Below are 25,640 nucleotides of genomic sequence, written 5' to 3' on the forward strand. Positions count from 1 at the left end.
AAGATGATGGCTAACCGGCAAGGGGGGGGGGGTGGGAAGCCCCCCAACTCGGATGATCACGTGGAACGTGAGGGGGCTTAACGGGCCGATAAAGAGGGCACGAGTACTCGCACACCTTAAGAAACTTAAAGCAGATGTGGTCATGTTACAGGAAACGCACCTGAAACTGATAGATCAGGTTAGGTTGCGCAAAGGATGGGTAGGGCAGGTGTTCCATTCGGGGCTGGATGCGAAAAACAGGGGGGTGGCTATATTAGTGGGGAAGCGGGTAATGTTCGAGGCAAAGACTATAGTGGCGGATAACGGGGGCAGATACGTGATGGTGAGTGGCAAATTACAGGGAGAGATGGTGGTGTTGGTAAACGTGTATGCCCCGAATTGGGACGATGCCAATTTTATGAGGCGAATGCTAGGACCTAGAGACCGGAAAGCTGATAATGGGGGGAGACTTCAACACGGTGTTGGAACCAAGGCTGGATAGGTCGAAGTCCAGGACTGGTAGGAGGCCGGCAGCAGCCAAGGTGCTTAAGGATTTTATGGAGCAGATGGGAGGGGTGGACCCGTGGAGATTTAGTAGACCTAGGAGTAAGGAGTTCTCGTTTTTCTCCTATGTCCATAAAGTCTATTCACGCATAGACTTTTTTGTGTTGGGTAGGGCATTGATCCCGAGGGTGAGGGGAACGGAATATACGGCTATAGCCATTTCGGATCATGCCCCACACTGGGTAGACTTGGAGATAGGGGAGGAAACAAGAGGGCATCCACCCTGGAGAATAGACATGGGACTAATGGCGGATGAGGGGGTGTGCTTAAGGGTGAGGGGATGCATTGAAAAGTACTTGGAACTCAATGACAATGGGGAGGTTCAGGTGGGAGTGGTCTGGGAGGCGTTGAAGGCGGTGGTTAGGGGGGAGCTGATATCAATAAGGACACATAAAGGGAAGCAGGAGAGTAAGGAACGGGAGCGGTTGCTGCAAGAACTTTTGAGGGTGGACAGACAGTATGCGGAAGCACCGGAGGAGGGACTGTATAGGGAAAGGCAAAGGCTGCATGTGGAATTTGACTTGCTGACCACAGGCACTGCAGAGGCACAATGGAGGAAGGCGCAGGGTGTACAGTATGAATATGGAGAGAAGGCGAGCAGATTGCTGGCACACCAATTGAGGAAAAGGGGAGCAGCGAGGGAAATAGGGGGGGTGAGAGACGAAGATGGAGAGACGGAGCGGGGAGTGGAGAGAGTGAATGAAGTGTTCAAGACATTTTATAAAAAATTGTATGAAGCTCAACCCCCGGATGGGAGGGAGAGAATGATGGAGTTTTTGGATCGGCTGGAAATTCCCAAGGTGGAAGAGCAGGAAAGGATGGGATTGGGAGCACAGATCACGGTAGAAGAAGTGGTGAAAGGAATTAGGAACATGCAGACGGGAAAGGCCCCGGGACCGGACGGATTCCCAGTTGAATTTTACAGAAAATATTTGGACTTGCTCGCCCCGCTACTGACGAGGACCTTTAACGAGGCAAAGGAAAGGGGACAACTGCCCCCGACTATGTCAGAAGCAACGATATCGCTTCTTTTAAAGAAGGAAAAGGATCCGCTACAATGCGGGTCGTACAGACCAATCTCCCTCCTCAATGTAGATGCCAAGGTCCTGGCCAAGGTAATGGCAATGAGAATAGAGGAATGTGTCCCGGGGGTGGTTCATGAGGACCAAACTGGGTTTGTGAAGGGGAGACAGCTGAACACGAACATACGGAGGTTGTTAGGGGTAATGATGATGGCCCCACCAGAGGGTGAAACGGAGATAGTAGTGGCGATGGATGCCGAGAAAGCATTTGATAGAGTGGAGTGGGATTATCTGTGGGAGGTGTTGAGGAGATTTGGGTTCGGAGAGGGGTATGTTAGATGGGTGCAGCTGTTGTATAGGGCCCCAGTGGCGAGTGTGGTCACGAATGGACGGGGATCGGCATATTTTCGGCTCCATAGAGGGACAAGGCAGGGATGTCCTCTGTCCCCATTACTGTTTGCACTGGCGATTGAGCCCCTGGCGATAGCGCTGAGAGGTTCCAAGAGATGGAGGGGAATACTTAGGGGAGGAGAAGAACACCGGGTATCTTTATATGCGAATGATCTGCTACTATATGTGGCGGATCCAGCGGAGGGGATGCCAGAAATAATGCGGATACTTGGGGAGTTTGGGGATTTTTCAGGGTATAAATTGAACATGGGGAAGAGTGAGCTGTTTGTGGTGCATCCAGGGGAGCAGAGTAGAGAAATAGAAGACCTACCGTTGAGGAAGGTAACAAGAGACTTTTGTTACCTGGGGATCCAGATAGCTAAGAATTGGGGCACATTGCACAGGCTAAATTTGACGCGGTTGGTGGAACAGATGGAGGAAGATTTCAAGAGATGGGATATGGTAGCATTGTCAATGGCAGGGAGGGTGCAGGCGGTTAAGATGGTGGTCCTCCCGAGATTCCTCTTTGTGTTTCAGTGTCTCCCGGTGGTGATCACGAAGGCTTTTTTCAAAAGGATAGAAAAGAGTATCATGGGTTTTGTTTGGGCCGGGAAGACTCCGAGAGTGAGGAAGGGATTCTTACAGCGTAGTAGGGATAGGGGGGGGGCTGGCACTACCGAGCTTAAGTGAGTACTATTGGGCCGCCAATATTTCAATGGTGAGCAAGTGGATGGGAGAGGAGGAAGGAGCGGCGTGGAAGAGATTAGAGAGGGCGTCCTGTAGGGGGACCAGCCTGCAGGCTATGGTGACAGCCCCACTGCCGTTCTCAACAAGGAACTATACCACGAGTCCGGTGGTGGTAGCTACACTGAAGATTTGGGGACAGTGGAGACGACATAGGGGAAAGACCGGAGCACTGGGGGGGTCCCCGATAAGAAACAACCATAGGTTTGCCCCGGGGGGAATGGATGGGGGATATGGAATGTGGCAAAGAGCAGGTATAACGCAATTGAAAGATCTATTTGTGGATGGGAAGTTTGCGAGTCTGGGAGCGCTGACCGAGAAATATGGGTTGCCCCAAGGGAATGCATTCAGGTACATGCAATTGAGGGCTTTTGCGAGGCAACAGGTGAGGGAATTCCCGCAGCTCCCGACACAAGAGGTGCAGGACAGAGTCATCTCAAAGAAATGGGTGGGGGACGGTAAGGTGTCGGATATATATAGGGAAATGAGAGACGAAGGGGAGACTATGATGGACGAACTAAAAGGGAAATGGGAAGAAGAGCTAGGGGAGGAGATTGAGGAGGGGATGTGGGCAGATGCCCTAAACAGGGTAAACTCGTCGTCCTCGTGCGCCAGGCTAAGCCTGATTCAGTTTAAGGTATTACACAGGGCACATATGACTGGAACACGGCTCAGTAAATTTTTTGGGGTGGAGGATAGGTGTGCGAGGTGCTCGAGAAGCCCAGCGAATCATACCCATATGTTTTGGTCATGCCCGGCACTACAGGGGTTTTGGATGGGGGTGACAAAGGTGCTTTTGAAAGTAGTAGGAGTCCGGGTCGAACCAAGCTGGGGGTTGGCTATATTTGGGGTTGCACAAGAGCCGGGAGTGCAGGAGGCGAAAGAGGCCGATGTTTTGGCCTTTGCGTCCCTAGTAGCCCGGCGCAGAATATTGCTAATGTGGAAAGAAGCCAAGCCCCCGGGGGTGGAGACCTGGATAAATGATATGGCGGGGTTCATAAAGTTAGAGCGGATTAAGTTCGTCCTAAGGGGGTCGGCTCAAGGGTTTACTAGGCGGTGGCAACCGTTCGTCGAATATCTTGCGGAAAGATAGATGGGGGAGAACAAAGAAGGCAGCAGCAGCGGCCCAGGACTTGGGGGGGGGGGGGGGGGGGGGGATGGGGGGGGTGTGGCCTGAGACAAGGCAGTTGCCAATTAGGGCTAGTTTTTATTTTATTTTTTTGTTATTTAATATTTATTTATTTGTTGTTGTTTTTGTTTAAATTAAAAAAGGTCATTATTATCTGTATTGTTACAATGTTGTGTAAAGGATGCACAATGTACTGTGTTGGTTGACCAAAAACTTTCAATAAAATATTATTTAAAAAAAAAACTTAGAAACATAGGGCGTCATTCTCCGACCCCCCAGAGGGTCGGAGAATGGCCGTTGGCCGCCGTGAATCCCACCCCCGCCGGTTGCCGAAGTCTCCGAAGGGAGAAAAGTCGGCGGGGCGTTAATATCGCCGCTGCCGTCGGAGAATGGCACGGGTCTGCGCAAGGCAGCTGATTTTTGGCCTGCTGATATTCTCCCTTCCGGATGGGCCGAAGTCCCGTCGACGTGATGACCGTTCACGTCAACGTAAATTAAACCTCCTTTTCATCGGCGTGACCCTGTGCTCCAGGTTCACGCCGACCAGCGTGGAGGTGAGTGACGGCCTGGGGGGTTGGCTCTGGGCAGGCGATGGCGTGGCCGCAGTCTGAATGTGTGGGGAGAGGTGTGTCTCGGGATGTGTGTGTGTGTGTGTGCGGCGGGGGGGGGTGGGGTGGTTAGAGTGGGCTGGGCTCCGGGGGAGTGCCGGGACGGGGGTCCGTGCCGGGGAGGAGGTTGGGGGGTCCGTGCCGGGGAGGGGGATGGGGGGTCCGTGCCGGGGAGGGGGATGGGGGGTCCTTGCCGGGGAGGAGGTTGGGGTCCGTGCCGGGGAGGGGGATGCGAGGGGAAGTGAGTTGGTCCACCTGGCCAGGTGCCAGCCTCCAACAGTTGGACCCATGCGGTCCATGCCACCTGGCTGGGGGGAGGAGGGGATATGGGCAATGATGACATGTCGTCGTTCCCCTCCCCCCCCACCAGGCCGTCATGTTTTCCGATCATCCAGCGATGTTGGCCGCCGTGGCGGCAGCCGCTAATGCCTATGTTGCCCTGGATGAGGAGGAGGAGGAGGAGCGTGCCAGAGAGGCGGTGCAGGCTGCCGCAGAGGGACAGGCGGCAGCCGCCCAGGCTGGAGGGACACCTGACCAACAGGACGAGGAGGGGGAGGAGGACGTCGCGGCCCCACAGCAACGGAGGCACCCGAGGGTGCCCCATGTGTACCGGCCCCAGCAGTCATACCAGGACCTCACGGACCGGGAATGCAGGAGGAGACTCCGGATGAGGCGGGAAACCGTGGCACACATCTGCCACCTGCTGGCACACCTGTCACCGCGTGGCACTGGCGGGGGACACCCTCTCCCCGTGTCCGTCAAGGTTACGGTGGCCCTGAACTTTTATGCAACGGGGTCATTCCAGGCACCGAGTGGGGACCTGTCCGGCATATCGCAGACATCGGTGCATCGGTGCATCTGGGCAGTGACAGATGCCCTATATGCCATGGCGCACCGCTACATCCGCTTCCCTGTGGACCGGGCCAGCCAAGATGCCTGGGCCGTCGGCTTCTCTGCCGTGGCCGGGTTCCCCATGATCCAGGGCGCGATTGATGGGATGCACGTCGCCGTGCGGCCACCTGCAGATAACAGGGCCGTGTTCACCAATAGGAAGGGGACCTATTCGATGAACATACAGGTGGTCTGCGACCACCGCATGATGATCCTGCACGCCTGCGCCCGTTACCCAGGCAGTGTAAGCGACTCATACGTGTTGTCGCGGTCATCCATCCCCGGCATGTACGAGGGACGCCATCCCCGGCTGAGGGGCTGGTTGCTGGGTGACAGGGGCTACCCATTGCGATCGTGGCTGATGACGCCTATACGGAGGCCACGCAATGAGGCGGAGAACCGCTACAATGATGCCCATGTAACGACAAGGGGAGTGATAGAGAGGTGCTTTGGCGTGCTGAAGATACGTTTCAGGTGCCTGGACCTCTCTGGGGGCGCCCTCCAGTATCGGTCAGATAGGGTCGGCCGCATCATTGTGGTGTGCTGCGTCCTGCACAACATAGCCCAGCAGAGGGGCGATGTGCCGCAGGCAGAGGAGGGCGGCGTGGAGGAGCTGCAGGAAGAGGCGCAGTCCTCCCCAGATGAGGGGGATGGGGGTAATGGTCAGGGCAGACGGGGTAGACACAGGCGGGTGGCTGTCCACCGTTACCGGCTGGCCCAGCGGGCACAGGACAGACTGATAGCCGCCCGCTTCACTGACTAGATGGGCGTGGGAATCGGGTAGTATGGCCACTGACCGCACACCATGGCAACAGCCGACCACCCACACCCCCCACCCATCCACCCACCCAGCACCCTCACCCCCCTCCCCAACCCCACCCACCCCACCCGCATGCACACCACCCCCCCCATTGCCGATCCACCTGCGGCACAACAGGCCGTGCTCACACAGTTGCGTGTGGACGCGTGTCTATTGCAGGCCATGGAGGATGATGACAACCCGCCCTGCGGTGAGCTCCTGGCTCCACATCGTTGGACTATGTCTGACCCATGGCCACAGAACCACCATCCACCCGGACCATCTCTGCATGCGGCTGTGACACTGCAGCGCACGGTCCCGTCCTCTGCCCGGGGGGATGTTGATGGCGGCCCAGGGGGAACGGGGCAGACTCACCTGGGGCTGAGGTAAGACCACCCCTCACACACACACTTGCACTCAACGTACATGACACCCCCGCACGCTTTGGACAGAGCACAAAGGCAGCTTCTGTAGGTGTAACATTGACTTTAATAACCAAAGGAGTTCATGCACGTGCCCTAGCCCCTAAAACTCATCTGTGCCCTCCACCCGTGCCAACTTACTCAGTGTCTAATTGTTTGGCCTTACGGGCCCTTTGACTACGTCTACGTGGTTCCCCAGACGGTACAGCAGAACTGGAGGTGGACTCCTGTGATTCCTGCCCTCTGACACTGGATCCCTTTGGCAGCCGTTTCCTGGGGCGTCCTGGCCTAGATGGGCCAGGCTGCGGCCCGGGCGACTGGGATGGCGAGCTGCCAGACTGTCCTGCCCGTTGCCCACCCGATGCACCTGGGACGGAAGGGGGGGAGTCCGAGGTGTTGCGGTGTTCCTAGACCTCCCCTACAGGGGGACCCGGGACGGACCACACCACCTCCTCCTCCCTCGGGGTGCCCGATGGCCCCCAGGCCTCTACATGGGTGGGGGATACGAACGGACTGGCCATCCAACGCCCCCCCGGCATCTGGCGCTGCCAGTCCTGGAGGCCCGTGCTGGTATCGACAGGGGTCTGCAGGCTTGCAGCCATGGAGTCCAGGGGGTTGGCAAACCCTGTCTGTGACAGTGCGACGCCGGCTCGCACATGGCCACTGGCGCCGATGCCCTCAGCGATGGCCTGCAGAGACTGGGCCATGGCCTGCAGAGACTGGGCTATGGCCTGCTGAGACTGGGCTATGGTGTTGAGCACCTCTGCCATCTGGCGCTGGCACTGGCTCATGGCCTCCTGTGAGAGGGCAGCCATGTCCTGGGCCACAGACGCCGCCTGCACGGAAAGCCCCAGGCCTCGCAAACCGTTCCCCATGTCTGACACCGTCGCACCCATTGCCTCCACTGCGGACGCCACCCGTGCGGTGTCGGCCTGGGTGGCACGTATGACCGGCACCACTTCCAGCTCCTGGACGCGGGTGGACTCCTCCACCTGCGACTGCAGCCGCCGCAAGCCGGCCGTCACCCTCTTCGCTCGTCTCCGGGTCGGTGGTTGCATCAGATCTATGTGTGGGTGTGGTAACTCCAGGAACCCGGGATCCATCTGGGCGGCAGATGTTCGCTTGGGCTGGGCTGCCCTCCAACTGCCCGGCCCCTCTGCTGCTCCTACCTCCACCTGCTGTACCGGGACGGCTGTGTTGTGCGCACCAGTGAGTGTACCAGACGCCTCATCACTAAAGTGCCCAACCGAGGTGAGTATTTCTGCGATGGTGGAGGGTGTTGGTGACAGCAGTGGCGTTGTGTCGTGCTCTTCGTCCCACTCGGAGTCCATGGCACTTTGGGGTGGGGGTTCGTCTCCACCCATCCACTCTGAGTCACTGTCCGGTATTTCGTCTTCCTGGGTAGTGCTGTCCCGGGTAGGGGTGTCCTGGGCAGTGCTGTCCCGGGTAGTGATGTCCTGGGTAGTGGTGTCCTGGGTAGTGGTGTCCTGGGTAGTGGTGTCCTGGCTCGGATGTGACGGGGGCCTGTGGCTGCCCCCCTCGTCGCTGGGTGGTCGCTCCCGCACATGACGGGGGTGTCGTCTCCCTGTTGCTCCAGGTCTCTCCGTCTCCCGTGGTGTGCGAGGGGCATCCTGCGGGCATTGCATGCTGGAGGGTCCGGGTCTCTCTGTCTCCCGTGGCCTCCGAGGGGCATCCTGCGGGCGTCGCATGCTGGAGGGTCCGGGTCTCTCTGTCTCCCGTGGCCTCCGAGGGGCATCCTGCGGGCGTCGCATGCTGGAGGGTCCGGGTCTCTCTGTCTCCCGTGGCCTCCGAGTGGCATCCTGCGGGCGTCGCATGCTGGAGGGTCCGGGTCTCTCCGTCTCCCGTGGCCTCCGAGGGGCATCCTGTGGGTGGTCTGCATCTGCGGGGATGGGTGCATGGACGTTTTGTCCTGCGATACACAATGAAGCATGCATGGTTAGACACGCAGGCAGTGATCAGGTGATATGGGGGAGGGTGATATAGGGGAGGGGGATATGGGGACGGGCTGTCGGTGGCTCACTTGCTAGTACGCCCCCGACCTCTGCATCAGCAACCTCCCGGTCCTCAGGTCCGCCAGCCAGTTCCAGGGCCCTTTCCTCGTGTTCGGTCAGTGGCCTCTCATCAGCGGGGCCTCCTCCAGTCCTCACATGCTCCCTATTGTTGTGTGCGCGCTTCTCCTGTGGGGGGGGGGGGGGGGTGGCAAGGGTAAAAGGCAACATTGTTAGGCAGGTATATGAATGCACGCCATCGGTTGTGCGTGCATTGCAGAGGTGAAGGTTAGGGCTGGATTCACTTGGGGATATGGGGGAGGGGGGGATATGGGGGACATGGGGGAGGGGGGATATGGGGAGGGGGGATATGGGGCCTATGGTGGAGGGGGGATATGGGGGAGGGGGGATATGGGGGATATGGGGGAGGGGGGACATGGGGGATATGGGGAGGGGGGATATGGGGGAGGGGGGACATGGGGGCTATGGGGGAGGGGGATATGGGGGAGGGGGGGTATGGGGGATGGGGGGATATGGGGATATGGGGGAGGGGGGATATGGGGAGGCTCACCCTGCCTGCTCTGACAAGGTCGTTCACCTTCTTGTGGCACTGGGTGCCTGTCCGTGGTGTCAGGGCCGCAGCGGTGACGGCCTCTGCCACTTCCCTCCACAGACGCCGGCTGTGGCGTGGGGCAACTCTGCGGCCGTGCCCGGGATACAGGGCGTCCCTCCTCTGCTCCACTGCGTCCAGGAGCGCCTCCACATCCCGTGACTCGAACCTCGGGGCTGAGCGGCGGCCAGCCATCCAGTCGGGTGTTCCGGTCAGGTGTTCCGGTCGGGTGGGGGGGAGCAGCGCGGCCTTATGAGCCGTCACGCCGTGCGGCGCGTATGACGCTGCACGGCGTGAACCACGTGCGCAAGCGCGGATCCCGTTACGTCGCTGCTAGCCCATTTCGGGCCGGAGACTTTCGACCCATTTTTCCGACGTGACGCAAGTCGGATTTGCGCCGTTTTCTTGCGCCGATCGGCGGACTTTGCGCCGATAACGGAGAATTTCGCCCATGGTTTGGTTTCTTAAAGTATTCTCGACTAATGCCCAGGTTTGAGGAAGGGGATGCCCAAACTTTCTTCACAGCCTTTTAGAAACTGGCAGATCACCTGAAGTGGCAGATCAATTAAAGAGGTCTGGACTCTCCCAATGGGGAAAACCTGTGAGGTTTATTCCCTGTTGCCCACTGAGAGCGCTGCAAGTTAATAGCAAATGTTGCATTCCTGAGTGCCTATGAACCCGTAATGGAACTAGGAAACCATCAAAACCATCCAAGAAACTACAGGCCTGCCACATGGGAGACTGGAGATCATAAACCAGAATCTGAGACAACTGTAATCAGTAAAAGTGCAAACCTTTATCCATATCTAGTCTTTGTGTGTGTGAGTGTCTGTGGGAGCATAAATGTGTCTGTGTTCTGTTTAAATCTGGGTGAGTATGTGAGAATAAATAAACTTTATTTTTATACTCACCAAAGGCTTGTTGCATTGAGTTGGGATATACAATAAAACAGGGCAGGAAGAGGCACAATTCTTTCCATGACATTAGGATCTTGGACTTCATTAATAGGTGGATTGAGTACAAAAGCAGGGAAGTTATGATGTAGGTTTATGAATCTCTGGTTAGGTCACAACTGGAACATTGCATGCATTTTTGGTCATCACATCTCAGGAACTCAATTGAACAAGCTCTCTCCAACATTCCTACACAAAATGCAGAAGCAACATGGAACATCGAGATAGCATCTACAATGGCGCAGTTGAATAAGAGGGTTCGTACCGGCATGAGATGACTGTGTAGCAGCATTATGCTAAGAAACTCACCCACTTTCACTTGAACTGCCCTTGGAAGCTTCTGAAGATCAGATAGCATGGCAAAATACCAGACACTGAGGTGTTCACCTGAGCTGGCATGCCAAGCATCCACACCATACTGAGACAGTCACAACTGAGATGGGCTGGTCACGTAGCCAGAATGCCTGACACTCGCTTTCCAAAGCGCATCTTCTGTGGAGAGTTTGTATCTGGGATGGGCTCTCATGGCTGTCAGACGAAACGCTACAAAGACACTCTGGAGACTTCATGTAGGAGTTTTTATATTGACTTCAGGTTCTGGGAGAAGCTCGCCTAGGGTTGCTGCACCTGGTGTAACAAAAGAAAATAACTGTGCAGCCTCCTTTAAACACATATCAGAAGCAGAGAGAAAACACTAAGAGAAAGAATTTAGAGCCAGCAATGTGTCCAAAACTCAATCATCCGCGGTATCCTATATTCTTTGCAGCAGAACCTTCTGGGTGTAGATCAGCCTTCGCAGCACCTACGCACTCACCAGAACCCAACCAAACACTCCAGATGGTGAACAGGGCCATCTTCACCTTGAAGGACAATCAACAAGACATGTGGATTACATACCAATTTAGTACATGTGTGTGGAAGGAACTTTAGTTGTCGGATTAGTTGCCTTAATACCCTGTACTCCTTCTTACCTGGCTGCTTGACTATATTTCATGGCAATAGGCATTTGGCAAAGCATTATGGATATATTAGCTTTATTTCAGTCAAGACGTTCTGCATGTAATAGGCAGAAGGCCAGACTATGTAAACAAGTGCACAGCTGCACATTTTGCTAAGAGTAGACGATTATTATTGTCCATAGGCTGGGAATTCAAGGCCTGTTGTTTAACTCTGTTCGCTTGTCTGTGTCTGGGCTTATCAAAGGAATGCCTTGTTTTTCCATAATATTGCTTATTAAACCATATAAAGTACTGCTATACTCTTGTAAGGGGGGGGGACAATTAGAAGGACGGTGGTCACTCTAACTCCCTCCACGAACTTCGTGTTATAATAAAAGACCTTTGCGAAACCTACAGGTTTTGGCTAGTTTTTTCCGTGACAATGTGTGTTATCTATCAATTAACATACATGTAGATTACCTACCAATTTAATATGTATATCAATTAACATACATGTAGATTACCTACCAACTTAATACACGTGTTAGCTATCAGTTAACATACATGTAGTTTATCTATCAATTTAATACGTGTATATCAATTAACATACATGTAGATTACCTACCACTTTAATGCATGTGTGTTATCTGTCAATTAACATAAACGTAGATTACCTACCAATTTACATACACAGGCCACTGCTAATTTACATACTGTTGGATCACGTGTAATTTCCATACATGTGGACCACCTACTAATTTACATGTGGATTACTCACTAATTTACATACATAAGCTATCTATTAGTTTATAAATATGTACTTGCCTATTAATTTACACACATATGTGTTTACTCATTTGCATATGTGAATAATAATAATCTTTATTGTCACAAGTAGACTTACATTAACACTGCAATGAAGTTACTGTGAAAAGCCCCTTGTCGCTACATTCCGGCGCCTGTTCGGGTACACAGCGGGAGAATTCAGAATGTCCAAATTACCTAACAGCACGTCTTTCGGAACTTGTGGGAGGAAACCGGAGCACCCGGAGGAAACCTCACAGACGCAGGGAGAACGTGCAGACTCCACACAGACAGTGACCCAAGCCGGGGATCGAACCCGGTCCCTGGCACTGTGAAGCAACAGTGCTACCCACTGTGCTACCGTGCTTCCCATTGCATACTCATTTATATAGCTACCCATTTGCTACTAATTTATATCCATGTGGGTGTCCACTAATTCACACACATTAATTTAGCATCTCAGTATTTTAGCCTCCTTGGATTGTACTTGCAATATTCAGAGATAATTAGAAGAGTTGAGATATAATGTAACTAATGACACTTCCTCAGGGGAGTGGAAAGTCACTGTTTGATAAAGAATATTTAATAGTTGTACTAACAACGGTCTACTAATTAATCGCACAACAATTCACAGTGGGGTTCAGCTGTACTTGTTGGGATGTGCTGGAATGAGAATTCCTCAATGAATTCCTCAAAATTGCAGATCTGAAGTGTTCAAATATGCAAGGGGAGGTGGTGGGGTAGTGGTTTTGTCACTGAACTAGTAATTCAAAGACCCAGGGCAGTGCTCTGGGGACCCAGCTTTGAATCCCACCAAACAGATGGTGAAATTTGAATTCAATAAAAATCTGGAATGAAAAGTTTAATGATGACTGTGAAACCATTGTTGATTTTCGTAATAACCCATCTGGCTCACTAATACCCTTCAGGGAAGGAAATCTGCCATTCTCACCCGGCCTGACCTACATGTGACTCCAGACCCACTGCAATGTGGTTGACTCTTGACTGCCCCCTCTGGAACGGCCCAGCAAGCCACTCAGTTCAAGGGCAATTAGGGATGGGCAGCAAAATGCTGCCAGCGACACCTACATCCCAAGAGCGAATAAAAAATGTCTTTTCAAGTAGCTGGATATTAGTCAACACAAATAACCAAATCTTCTTCTTCTGCTGCACAGATCTGCCTGCTGAAGCTGTTCTGAAACTCTTTGGAGGATACTTTTTCACTTTCTGCAAGGCGTCCGGGTATGACAGGATGCTGCGAACATTGGGAGGCTCGCTGATGGAATTTGTCGAGAACTTAGATGCCCTCCACAGTTACCTTGCTCTGTCATATCAGGTAACTGAGCTCTCCCGAAAAATATACTGTGCTTTATAAAACCTGAGGCAAGGCCTTGGTAACTGTAGTTCTGCCAGTAATTAATTGTAATGGCTCAACTTTGAGTATAATTAGATTATTTCTAGATTTGAAACAGCCATGTACAAATTAAGAGACTCTAAGACCTGTAGCACCTTTCACAAGTCAAGACATCTCAGTGTATTTTACAACCAATGATGTGCTTTTGAAACAAAAACAGAAAATGCTGGGCAATCTCAGCAGGTCTGACAGAGTCTGTGGAGAGAGAAGGGAGCTATGCTTGGATGACACTTTGTAGGTAACAATAATAATAATAATCTTTGTTAGTGTCACAATTGGGCTTACATTAACACTGCAATGAAGTTACTGTGAAAATCCCCTAGTCGCCACATTCCGCGCCTGTTCGGGTACACGGAGGGAGAATTCAGAATGCCCGATTCACCTCACGTTCGTCAACATCACCGTCTTTCGGGACTCGTGGGAGGAAATTGGATCGCCCGGAGGAAACCCACGCAGACACGGGGAGAACGTGCAGCCTCCACACAAACAGTGACCCAAGCCGGGAATCGAACCTGGGTTCCTGGCGCTGTGAAGCAACAGTGCTAACCATTGTGCTCCTGTGCCGCCCCAAAGCTAGAGAGAACTGGAAACAGGATGAGATTTATACTGTTGTGGGGGTGGCATAGAGCAGTGGGGCTGGATAGGGGGCCGGTGATAGGTGGAGATTGATAAAGATGTTGTGGGCAGAAAGACAAAGGGAATGTGAATGGCAGTGATCATGACAAAGAAGGGTGCTGATAGTGGCACATAAAGAGATTTTGAAGTTAGTCACTGTTGTTATGTAGGAAACACATCTGTCCTTCGATAGGCAAGTAGCTCTTAGAGCAGCTGGTTCCCACACACAGCAGTAGGATATAGAAGCAGATGACCTGTTTTAACAACGTTGCTAAGGGTTAAATATTGATGAGGACACCTTCTTCAAAATATGGCATGGAGTTATTTTACATCCACCTGAGAGGGCTAGGTTTCACAACTTACCCAGAAGATGCTGCACCTCTGACAGTGCAACACTCCCTCACCAACTGAACAGAGATGTTGTCAGGACAGTGGGCAAAAGTCTCAGGATTGAGGCTCGAATCCATTAGTTGTTGATTTAGAGGTGAGAGTGCTACTGGGGCAATGGTGATAAGTGGACTAGAGTTCAATTATCAATGAAAACAGATATTGCAGGAAACACTCAGCAGGTCAGACAGTACCTGTGTAGTCAAAGAGAGAATCTGATGTTGACAGGTGCAGGTTTTGCGAGGAGTGGGGTGAGGGGATTTGGTTGGGAAATGCAGAAATCCATGTTTTCCAATACGCTGTGCGTTTTAAATGTCACAGTGTGTGTCTTATTTTCCAGTTGTTTCCTGACCTGGGGATTTACAAGTATATATCCAATTCCCTTCTGAAGGTCACTATTGAATCTGCTTCCAGATTCTCTAACTGAAAGCACAGTGCCAAAAATGTTGGTCCTTTATATTTCAACTCTGAAAATAAACACCAAAATATACTTTACAAATTGAATATGCCGACCGATAAAAGCTTCAGTGTTATCTGATTGTTAGGAGATGAAAGCACCATCTTTTCGAGTGGAGAAGAGGGAAGATGGAGAGATGTGGCTTCATTACTATTCTGACAGAAGAGGCCTCTGTCATATAGTCCCAGGTAAAACGCCCATGGTCTGGCAATTGCCTTTCAATTAATAAAGTGTGTAAGCATTTTCTAATTGCTTATAGGTGAATTCCTGCTAGATATTGCATGCATCTTGGAGCGGGAATAGGCCATCCAACCCTTTGAACCTCTTCTGCCTTCCAATCAGAATCGCTGATCTGTCCTTCGATAGGCAGAAGCTCTTAGAGCAGCTGGTTCTCACAATTCACACTTTTCCTTCATGTTACCTTCCCCTTGTTCTTTTGTGGAACAAAATTCTGGCTCAGAATTTTCTCAGAGTTGCTCTAACTCCATAGGATGAAACCTTGGCTGAAGGAAGGCCAAAACCCCATTTCTTTTTTATTTTATTTATGTTTCTCAATTGAGCATAAAAATTATAATTTTGTGCCAATGGTATGAAATGGGGTCCACCAGTTGAGTCTTTTAGTGAACTTCCATATTCAAGCAGCAGTGTGTGAATGCCCTCTGGCTGCACTGATGTCGGTGGTCTTGTATTCATGAAGACTAACCCGATAGGTTTATGCAATCAACCGGTTATTGTGGGCTAAGTATTAACTTGTAAGCCTGGATGTTAACCATTGCCTGGATGAAGTACTGAGAGGAAATGCATCCCTAACAGAACCCAGAGGGAAAGAAATACAGAAAGGCAATTGCATAGTGTTGGGTCAGGCGAGGGAAGCGATGTAAAACTTGTTGGCTTCTGAGATGCCTTTTCTCACCTGATTTAACAACACTGGTGAGGATTACACAGCCAGCTGGAGGGGCGGGCCCTGTACACACTGGAACAACCGGGATTTTGAGATTAGGCGCCCTTGAAAAGGTTACATTTAAGGACCCCACCGACACGGATATAGGGACCCCACCCTACAGAGATCGCAGGCATTGGATCTCTCCCCTCTACCCTTTCACCCTATGGAATATTGGGGCTTTCCCCTCCCCATCCCATCAGGAGAACCGCCTACCAATGGAAGAGGGTTACCCCCACCGCCAGAGCCCCCTTGGCTCTGCCCCTTCATGTACCCCCTTGGCACTGCCCCCTCGGCACTTCCTCCTTGGCACTGCTGGGGCACTGCCCAGTCTTGTCCTTCAACCCCCGAGGTCTACAGATTTTACAAAACCATGACGCATGCCACCAGGGAGTTGTGGACGAGAGCTATGGGGCGTCATTCTCCGCCGGCGGGAGTCTCCGTTTTGCCGGCGCCCGGGGGTTTCCCGACGGCGTGGGGATGCCCCACAATGGGAAACCCCATTGACCGGCCGGTGTTACGGAGACTCCCGCCGGCCGGTCGGGGCAGAAATGTGGCGGGGCGGGTAGGAGAATTTCACCCACTGTGTCAAGCATATTAATTATATTAAAATTGATTTAAATCTATGGATATCAGATTCACGTCCTCACTGGGCACGAACCTGATCATGTCACTGGCAGTGGGTGGGCAAGATCTGAAATGGAGGGGTAAATCCCATTTCTGGGCGCTCATGAGAATTAGCAGCCACGGTTAACGGGGCCGCTAGATTGCGCCCACTTACTTTAACTGTACTGTACTGGAGTGTTCACATAGATTATGTACTCAAGTTGTTGGAAGGAAAATCAGAGAGGGGTTCGAAGCATGCCATCCTCCCTGATCAGTTCTCCTCTCCGCACCCTTCCCAGATAATCCTTCCAGTTGGAGGTAGCAAAGTTAAACATTTAAACAGATCCCATGAAACCGCATCACTCTTTCCTTCAATGTCTAAACTCCAGGGATAATAGAAGCTGTGGCCAAAGATTTCTTTGATACAGAGGTGGAGATGGAAATCCTTAACCACTCAGAAGAATCCACGGAAATGATGGAGCATGTGGTTTTTCTTGTTGTCCAAAAGAAGCTATCACAGCGATGCAGGGAGAGGCCAGAGACAAGCAAGCAGTCCAAGGAAAAAAAGTTGGATAAAGAGGTAGATTTTACTATTTTGCAGCAAACGTCTAAATCAATGATGTCAAATCTTCTTGGAGGTCTTGGAGGTGCCAAACTACTAAGGTTACTGCATAAACCTTTCCAAATCAATCTATTATTTTAAATCATAGAATGATATAATGATAGTATTCGGAATAAGGTAAATGAGTTGATGGCGCAAATCATCATGAATGACGATGATTTAGTGGCCATTACTGAAGCATGGTTAAAGGATGGTCACGACTGGGAGTTAAATATCCAAGGGTATCAAACTATTCGGAAGGACAGAGTGGATGGTAAAGGAGGTGGTGTAGCTCTGTTATTTAAGGATGACATCCGGGCAATAGTAAGGGATGACATCGGTGCTATGGAGGAAAAGGTTGAATCCATTTGGGTGGAAATCAGGAATAGTAAGGCGAAAAAGTCACTGATAGGAGTAGTCTATAGGCCACCAAATAGTAACATTATATGGTGGGGCAGGCAATAAACAAAGAAATAACTGATGCGTGTAGAAATGGTACAGCAGTTATCATGGGGATTTTAATCTACATGTCGATTTGTTTAACCAGGTCGGTCAAGGCAGCCTTGAGGAGGAGTTTATAGAATGTATCCACGATAGTTTCCTAGAACAGTATGTAATGGAACCTACGAGGGAACAAGCGGTCCTAGATCTGGTCCTGTGTAATGAGACAGGATTGATTAATAATCTCATAGTTAAGGATCCTCTCGGAAGGAGCGGTCACAATATGGTGGCATTTAAAGTACAGATGGAGGGTGAGAAGGTAAAATCAAACACTAGTGTTTTGTGCTTAAACAAAGGAGATTACAATGGGATGAGAGAAGAGCTAGCTAAGGTAGACTGGAAGCAAAGACATTATGGTGAAACAGTTGAGGAACAGTGGAGAACCTTCCAAGCGATTTTTCACAGTGCTCAGCAAAGGTTTATGCCAACAAAAAGGAAGGACGGTAGAAAGAGGGAAAATCGACCGTGGATATCGAAGGAAATAAGGGAGAGCATCAAACTGAAGGAAAAAGCATACAAAGTGGCAAAATTAGTGGGAGACTAGAGGACTGAGAAATCTTTAGAGGGCAACAGAAAGCTACTAAAAATGCTATAAAGAAGAGTAAGATCGATTATGAGAGTAAACTTGCTCAGAATATAAAAACAGATAGTAAACGTTTCTACAAATAAATAAAACAAAAAAGAGTGGCTGAGGTAAATATTTATCCTTTAGAGGATGAGAAGGGAGATTTAACTAAGACTGTACTCGTTGGAATTTAGAAGGATGCGGGGGGATCTTATAGAAACATATAAAATTATGAAGGGAATAGATAGGATAGATGCGGGCAGGTTGTTTCCACTGGCAGGTGAAAGCAGAACTGAGGGGCATAGCCTCAAAATAAGGGGAAGTAGATTTAGGACTGAGCTTAGGAGGAACTTCTTCACCCAAAGGATTGTGAATCTATGGAATTCCTTGCCCAGTGAAGCAGTTGAGGCTCCTTCATTAAATGTTTTTAAGATAAAGATAGATCGTTTTTTGAAGAATAAAGGGATTAAGGGTTATGGTGTTCGGGCCGGAAAGTGGAGCTAAGTCCACAAAAGATCAGCCTTGATCTCATTGAATGGCGGAGCAGGCTCGAGGGGCCAGATGGTCTACGCTTGCTCCTAGTTCTTATGTTCTAATGCTCTTAAAAAGAAGGGCCATTCAGCCCATCATATCTGTGCGAGCTCTTTGGAAAAGCTACCCAATTAGTTCCATTTTCTTTCTTTCCAAACGTCCTTTTGAAAGTTACTATTTAATCTATTTCTGAAACTAACCTTTCAGACAACATATTACAGATCATCAGAACTACTAATATATACATGGAAAACCCCTTTAAATCAGCAGAGTGGGCTTGGCTATGAATGCATCAAAAGTTTATACATTGTTATGATCCCCATAGAGACTGGTAATGTCTAACAAGATATGAGTTTCCCAGTGACCGAAGGAAATAGCCAAAGGATGAGATTTCACATTAAGATGTTTACTGTAATAAACCAATTAAACCCAACATAGGCTAAACAGGCAACTAATACTCCAAACGAAAGAAAAGGTACTTTTGCACTAACCAACCACAGCACGGTATGGGGCAGCATGGTAGCACAAGTGGCTAGCACTGTGGCTTCACTACGCCAGGGTCCCAGGTTCGGTGGAGTCTGCACGTTCTCCCGTGTCTGCGTGGGTTTCCTCTGGGTGCTCCGGTTTCCTCCCACAGTCCAAAGACGTGCAGGTTAGGTGGATTGGCCATGGTAAATTGCCCTTAGTGACCAAAAAGGATAGGCGGGGTTATTGGGTTATGGGAATAGGGTGGAAGTGAGGGCTTAAGTGGGTCGGTGCAGACTCGATGGGCCAAATGGCCTCCTTCTGCACTGTATGATCTATCTTATATGTTCACACAAAATATGTCACATTAAATATTTTTGTTCTACCCCACAGTTCTGGAACATTGCAGCATTAACGATTAAGTCCCAAGTTACTCCAAGCTTTACCGCGAGCTCACTTGTCTCTGCCATGTCAAGTTGAATCTTCCGGCGTGCTTTGAAAATCATTCCACTCATTTTGAGCATGCCAGAATCAAATTCCACCAGCATTGCTAACTTGGTGGCTCCTTGCTCCTTAAAGCTCCAAAAGTCTCATCTATTCTGCCTTCTTTTCAAACAGAAAACCAGCTCTTACCAGCATCCTGGCAGCACGGTAGCATTGTGGATAGCACAATTGCTTCACAGCTCCAGGGTCCCAGGTTCGATACCGGCTTGGGTCACTGTCTGTGCGGAGTCTGCACAACCTCCCCGTGTGTGTGTGTGGGTTTCCTCCGGGTGCTCCGGTTTCCTCCCACAGTCCAAAGATGTGCAGGTTAGGTGGATTGGCCATGATAAATTCGCCTTAGTGTCCAAAATTGCCCTTAGCGTTGGGTTGGGTTATGGGGGTAGGGTGGAGGTGTTGACCTTGGGTAGGGTGCTCTTTCCAAGAGCCGGTGCAGACTCGATGGGCCAAATGGCCTCCTTCTGCACTGTAAATTCTATGATCTGTAAATTCTATGATCCTGGTTGGTCAGTAACACAAAAACAGCGTTTCCTGCTCTTCACAGGAATAGCTCCTTTTGTCTCCCTTTCCATGTATCTGTCTACAAAAAACAGCTGTCCCTCTTTTTGTGTCAGGGTATGAAAATTGTCACTTGATTTCAATAGGTCTTGGTTTGAATTTCTTTCCCAATGCCAACCAGATCACATAGGCCTGTCTCTGGACAGACGTTTAGTGTGAGCTCACCATCCCCCAAAGAGGACATTCTTTTTCACATTAACTCAAAGGAGACATTTTAAAACAAGGTTGTTTTGTCAAGCCCCGTGTTTGTGACAGAATTGCTGGCATTAAGAGACATCACATGGTAGAACCTACTGTGAATACAGTGGATGTGGAGCGTGTCATAATATGCACCCATTCACATCATGAGGTAAAAGCAGGCAGTGACAGACACCCAGGTGAGCCAATCAATGTACAGAACAGAACACGACCAATCACAAGACAGGACACCAGAGGGGGACTTACACCTATAAAACACACGAGGCAGCATCACTCTGTCTCTTTCAACTGGTGATAGCTATAGTGATAGTCAGGGTGTACAAATCATTCAACACCTCTGATGCACGATCAATAACTCCAGAAGCAAGATTGGAGACAATTGAAGGCTTTAATACGCTAGATGTTTCCCCCAGCAGTGCAGGTACAGAAGAAAGCTGCTGGGGCGGCACTGGCTCTTATACTCCTCCTTGCAGGGCGGAGCTAACATACAGGCTTAACCAATGGGAACAAGTACATTCTCCACCAATGGTATTCCGGCATTACCAGGTACCGTAATCCTTCTAACACAGACTACCACATTCACCCCCTGTTACAAAAGAGTCCGGCGGGGTGGTGGCTTCATATTACAATGTGGTAAAGTGGTAGAAGTTACAGTTATGAAGGTCCCGTAATATCTCTGTACAGCATTTGCCTTATTACATCTTAACTATTTACAACAGTAATGTACATTTCAAAATGAAGCAATTAATCGATTGGGGGCCCTGGTCAGCCTCTGCGATCATCGTAGCTTTAGTGGGGCTGCCGGTGGAGGTTCGGGCGTCTGTGACTCCGGGAGCGTGGCTTTGGCTTCTGTGGCAGCTTCATCACCCCTAGACGGGGCCGGTGGAAGGACTGACTGACCTGGGAAGGGGGCGGCTGTGGGGTGCGCCGGTGGGAGGGAAGGTAGGACTGGTGGCGGGGGTGTGTGTGGGGATCCAGCGGGAGCCAGGTCCCATAGGGAGACTGTATCCTGTCGGTCGTCGGGGTACGCCACGTAGGCGTACTGAGGGTTAGCGTGGAGGAGATGGATCCTCTCGACCAATGGGTCCGATTTGTGCGCCTGCACATGTTTTCGGAGCAGGATGGGTCCGGGAGCTGCCAGCCAGGTTGGGAGCGAGGTCCCAGAGGAGGACTTCCTGGGGAAGACAAGGAGACGTTTGTGAGGTGTTTGGTTGGTTGTGGTACAGAGCAGTGACCGGATGGAGTGGAGGGCATCCGGGAGGACTTCCTGCCAGCGGGAGACTGGGAGATCCCTGGACCGCAGGGCCAGTAGGACAGTCTTCCAGACCGTTCCGTTCTCCCTCTCTACCTGTCCGTTTCCCCGGGGGTTGTAACTGGTCGTCCTGCTCGAGGCAATGCCTTTGCTGAGCAGGAATTGACGCAGTTCGTCGCTTATAAAGGAGGACCTCCTGTCACTGTGTATGTAGGCGGGGAAACCAAACAGCGTAAAGATACTATGGAGGGCTTTTATGACGGTGGTTGCGGTCATGTCGGGGCAGGGGATAGCGAATGGGAACCGGGAGTACTCGTCAATCACGTTCAGGAAGTACGTGTTGCGGTCGGTGGAGGGGAGGGGGCCTTTGAAACCCATACTGAGGCGTTCAAAGGGATGGGAAGCCTTTATCAGATGCGCTTTCTCTGGCCTGTAGAAGTGCGGCTTGCACTCCGCGCAGATTTGGCAATTCCTGGTGGCTGTCCTGACCTCCTCGATGGAGTAGGGCAGGTTGCGGGTCTTGATGAAGTGGAAAAATTGAATGACCCCCGGGTGGCAGAGGTCCTCGTGGGGGGTTTGGAGGCGGTCCACTTGTGTGTTGGCACATGTGCCGCGGGATAGGGCATCAGGAGGCTCGTTTAGCTTCCCGGGACGATACAAGATTTCATAGTTGTAGGTAGAGAGTTCGATCCTCCACTGTAAGATCTTGTCCTTTTTTATCTTGCCCCACTGTGCATTATCAAACATGAAAGCAACCGACCGTTGGTCAGTGAGGAGAGTGAATCTCCTGCCGGCCAAGTAATGCCTCCAATGTCGCACAGCTTCTACTATGGCCTCGGCCTCCTTTTCGACTGAGGAATGGCGGATTTTGGAGGTGTGGACGGTGCGTGAGAAGAAGGCTACGGGTCTGCCCGCTTGGTTGAGGGTGGCCGCCAGAGCTACATCGGACGCGTTGCTCTCGCCCTGGAAGGGGTGGGCCGCGTCGATGGCATGTATCGTGGCCTTTGCAATGTCTGCTTTGATGCGGCTGAAGGCCTGACGGGCCTCTATCGACAGGGGAAAAACTGTGGATTGGATCAGTGGACGGGCCTTGTCCGCATAGTTGGGGACCCACTGGGCATAGTAGGAAAAAAACCCTAGGCAGCGCTTCAGGGCCTTGGAGCGGTGCGGGAGGGGGAACTCCATAAGGGGGCGCATGCGTTCAAGGTCGGGGCCTATAACTCCATTACGCACTATGAAGCCGAGGATGGCTAGGCGGTCGGTGCTGAACACGCATTTATCCTTGTTATACGTGAGGTTAAGGATTTTTGCGGTCTGGAGGAATTTTCGGAAGTTGGTGTCGTGGTCCTGCTGGTCGTGGCCGCAGATGGTGACATTATCGAGGTACGGGAATGTGGCTCATAAATCGTACCGGTCAACCATTCGGTCCATCTCTCGTTGGAAGACCGAGACCCCATTAGTGACACCGAAGGGAACCCTTAAGAAGTGGTAGAGCCACCCATCTGCTTCGAAAGCAGTGTATTTGCGGTCATTAGTGCGGATGGGGAGCTGGTGGTAGGCAGACTTAAGATCCACTGTGGAAAAGACCTTATAATGCGCGATCCTGTTGACCAGGTCGGATATGCGGGGGAGAGGGTACGCGTCAAGTTGCGTAAACCTGTTGATGGCCTGACTGTAGTCGATGACCATCCTATGCTTCTCCCCGGTCTTTACAACCACTACTTGAGCTCTCCAGGGGCTGTTGCTAGCCTCAATGACACCTTCCCTCAGTAACCGTTGGACCTCTGACCTAATAAAGATCCGATCCTGGGCACTGTACCGTCTGCTCCTGGTGGCGACGGGTTTGCAATCCAGGGTGAGGTTTGCAAACAGGGAAGGCGGGTCGACTTTGAGGGTTGCGAGGCTGCAGACAGTGAGGGGGGGTATAGGGCCGCCGAATTTGAAAGTTAGACTTTGGAGGTTGCACTGAAAGTCCAACCCTAGGAGTGTGGCCACGCAGAGGTGGGGAAGGACGTAGAGTCAGTAGTTTTGAACTCCCTTCCCTGGATCGTGAGGTTAGCTACAGAAAACCCCTTGATCTCTACTGAGTGAGATCCGGAGGCCAGGGAGATTTTTTGATTAACGGGGTGGATGGGGAGAGAACAGCGTCTTACCGTGTCCTGGAGGAGGAAGATGGCGGCGCCCGCTGGCCGCACGGGGTCCGTGGAGAGGGTTGTGGTGGCGGTCCGTATCCGCAGCGACCGCCCGGGCCTGGCATACCGCCACGAAGTGGCCCTTTTTGCCACATCCCTTGCAGATGGATGAACGGGCCGAACAGCGCTGTCGGGGGTGCTTGGCTTGCCCGCAGAAATAGCAGCAGGGCCCTCCGGGATTGCCAGGCCATCTGGCAGCACAAGCTTGTGGGGGGATGCCTCGGGGTCGGCCGCGGGGGGGGGGGTTCCACGCTGCCCAGGGGGCTGCTGCGCGGTCGGGGACGTTAGCACGGGCGTTTCGGGAGGCCACATCCAGGGAGGCGGCAAGGGCCCGTGCCTCCTAGTGTCTCTTTCTCCAGGAACTGCTGGCGGATTTGGGAGGGCAGCATACCTGCAACGAAAGCGTCCTGAATCAAAAGTTCTGTGTGGTCGTTTGCTGAAACTTGAGGGCAGCTGCAGTTTCTCCCCAGCACCAGGAGCACATGGGAGAATTCTTCCAGTGATTCCCCAGGGATTTGTCGCCTCGTTGCTGTAGATGTCGGGCGTAGACCTTTTAAAAAACATTTAAAAAAAAAAAATTCTCCTCCATTTTCACATTTTCTCCCACATTTACATCCATCAACGATAAACAATAATCAGCAAGATATGTCAGTCCCCATAATAACAACAACGATCCCATCTACCCACCAACCCCCAAACCTCAACCCGCATGTTTACATAAACAAATGACAAAAATAAATCAGGGATTACCCGTAGTCACCCTTAATCTTACACAGCTCCCACCCCCCCCCCCCCCCACCCCCCACCCCCCCACCCCTGGTCTCCAGCTCCTCCCGTCCACTGCCTCTTGTAAAACTCCTCCCCCTACCCTCGGTTCCTTCCCCCCCAACTTTCCACCCCGGCTAGACCACTCGGACCCTGTTCTGCCAGGCTCCGATGGCCGTAGCCCCTCCCCCACCTCACTCCCGTTCACTGGCCGGCACACACCGGCCAGCGTGGAGGCCCCTGCCCGGGTCCCTTTCCCACTTGCCCGGCCCCAGGAAAACCCAAAGATCCCCTTTTAGCACACAAACCCCGCCTATCCACCTACACCCCAAAGAACTCTCATTTCGAGTGAAAGTCCCGTCCCTTCCCTTGTCCAAATATATACCACATTGGCTCCTTTAGTCTCTACACCCGCGCGCAGTGATACAAAAAAGAAGAAAATACAGTCATGAGGTTACATCAGCACATGGCCATTCCTCAGTTTGTCAGTTCTGCCACAGTCCTTCTGCTTTCGCAAACTCCTCCGCTGCTTCCGCCGTTTCAAAATAAAAGTCCCTGAGCTTGTAAGTCACCCTCAGCTTCGCTGGATATACAATGCCGCACCGCACCTTGCTAATGTACAGTGCCCTCTTCACCCGGTTGAAGGCAGCCCGCCTCCTTGCCAGCTCCACCGTAAAGTCCTGGTATACACGTATACCAGCTCATGCCCACTGCACCACTCGCTTCTGCTTGGCCCAGCTCAGGACCTTCTCCTTCACACTGTACCTACGGAAGTACAGAGTCACTGCCCTTGGCGGCTCACTCGCCTTTGGTACAGGCCTCCACGACCGATGAGCCCGATCCAGTTCATATCGGGAGGGGTCCTCCCCCTCCCCCAGTAGTTTTGCCAGCATCGCGGCAAAATACTCAGTCGGCTTCGGTCTTTCAACTCTTTCGGGCAGCCCCACAATCCTCAAGTTCTGTCGCCTGGATCTATTTTCCAGGTCTTCCATTTTTCCTCGCAGATCCTTGTTAGTATCCATCACCTTCCGCATCTCTTTCCCCATCGAGGCAAGTTGATCACCGTGCTGCAATAACGTCTCCTCCACTTCCTTCAGCGCCTCCCCTTGCTCTCGCACCTCCGCCACTGCGCTCGCCACCTCCGTCCTCACCGGGGAAACCGCCTCCCCCACCAGCACACTCAAAACCTCCCTCATCTCCTTCCTCACCGTCTCCATGCATTTTGCAATC

The 25,640-nt window shown here is 51.7% G+C and overlaps 1 protein-coding gene across 1 annotated transcript in view; it reads left to right on the plus strand.

Annotated features, from left to right (window-relative positions):
* LOC140428883 (guanylate cyclase soluble subunit beta-2-like) overlaps positions 1-25,640 on the plus strand; it is a 107,582-nt gene that overhangs the window by 23,290 nt on the left and 58,652 nt on the right. The window contains exons 6-8 of the mRNA XM_072515530.1: positions 13,038-13,198; positions 14,824-14,923; positions 16,671-16,861. Coding sequence (XP_072371631.1) covers positions 13,038-13,198; positions 14,824-14,923; positions 16,671-16,861 — 452 coding nt within the window. The remainder of the gene's footprint in view (positions 1-13,037; positions 13,199-14,823; positions 14,924-16,670; positions 16,862-25,640) is intronic.

The sequence above is a fragment of the Scyliorhinus torazame genome, chromosome 8 (assembly GCF_047496885.1).
Source record: "Scyliorhinus torazame isolate Kashiwa2021f chromosome 8, sScyTor2.1, whole genome shotgun sequence".
In the NCBI taxonomy this organism is placed as follows: Eukaryota; Metazoa; Chordata; class Chondrichthyes; order Carcharhiniformes; family Scyliorhinidae; genus Scyliorhinus; species Scyliorhinus torazame.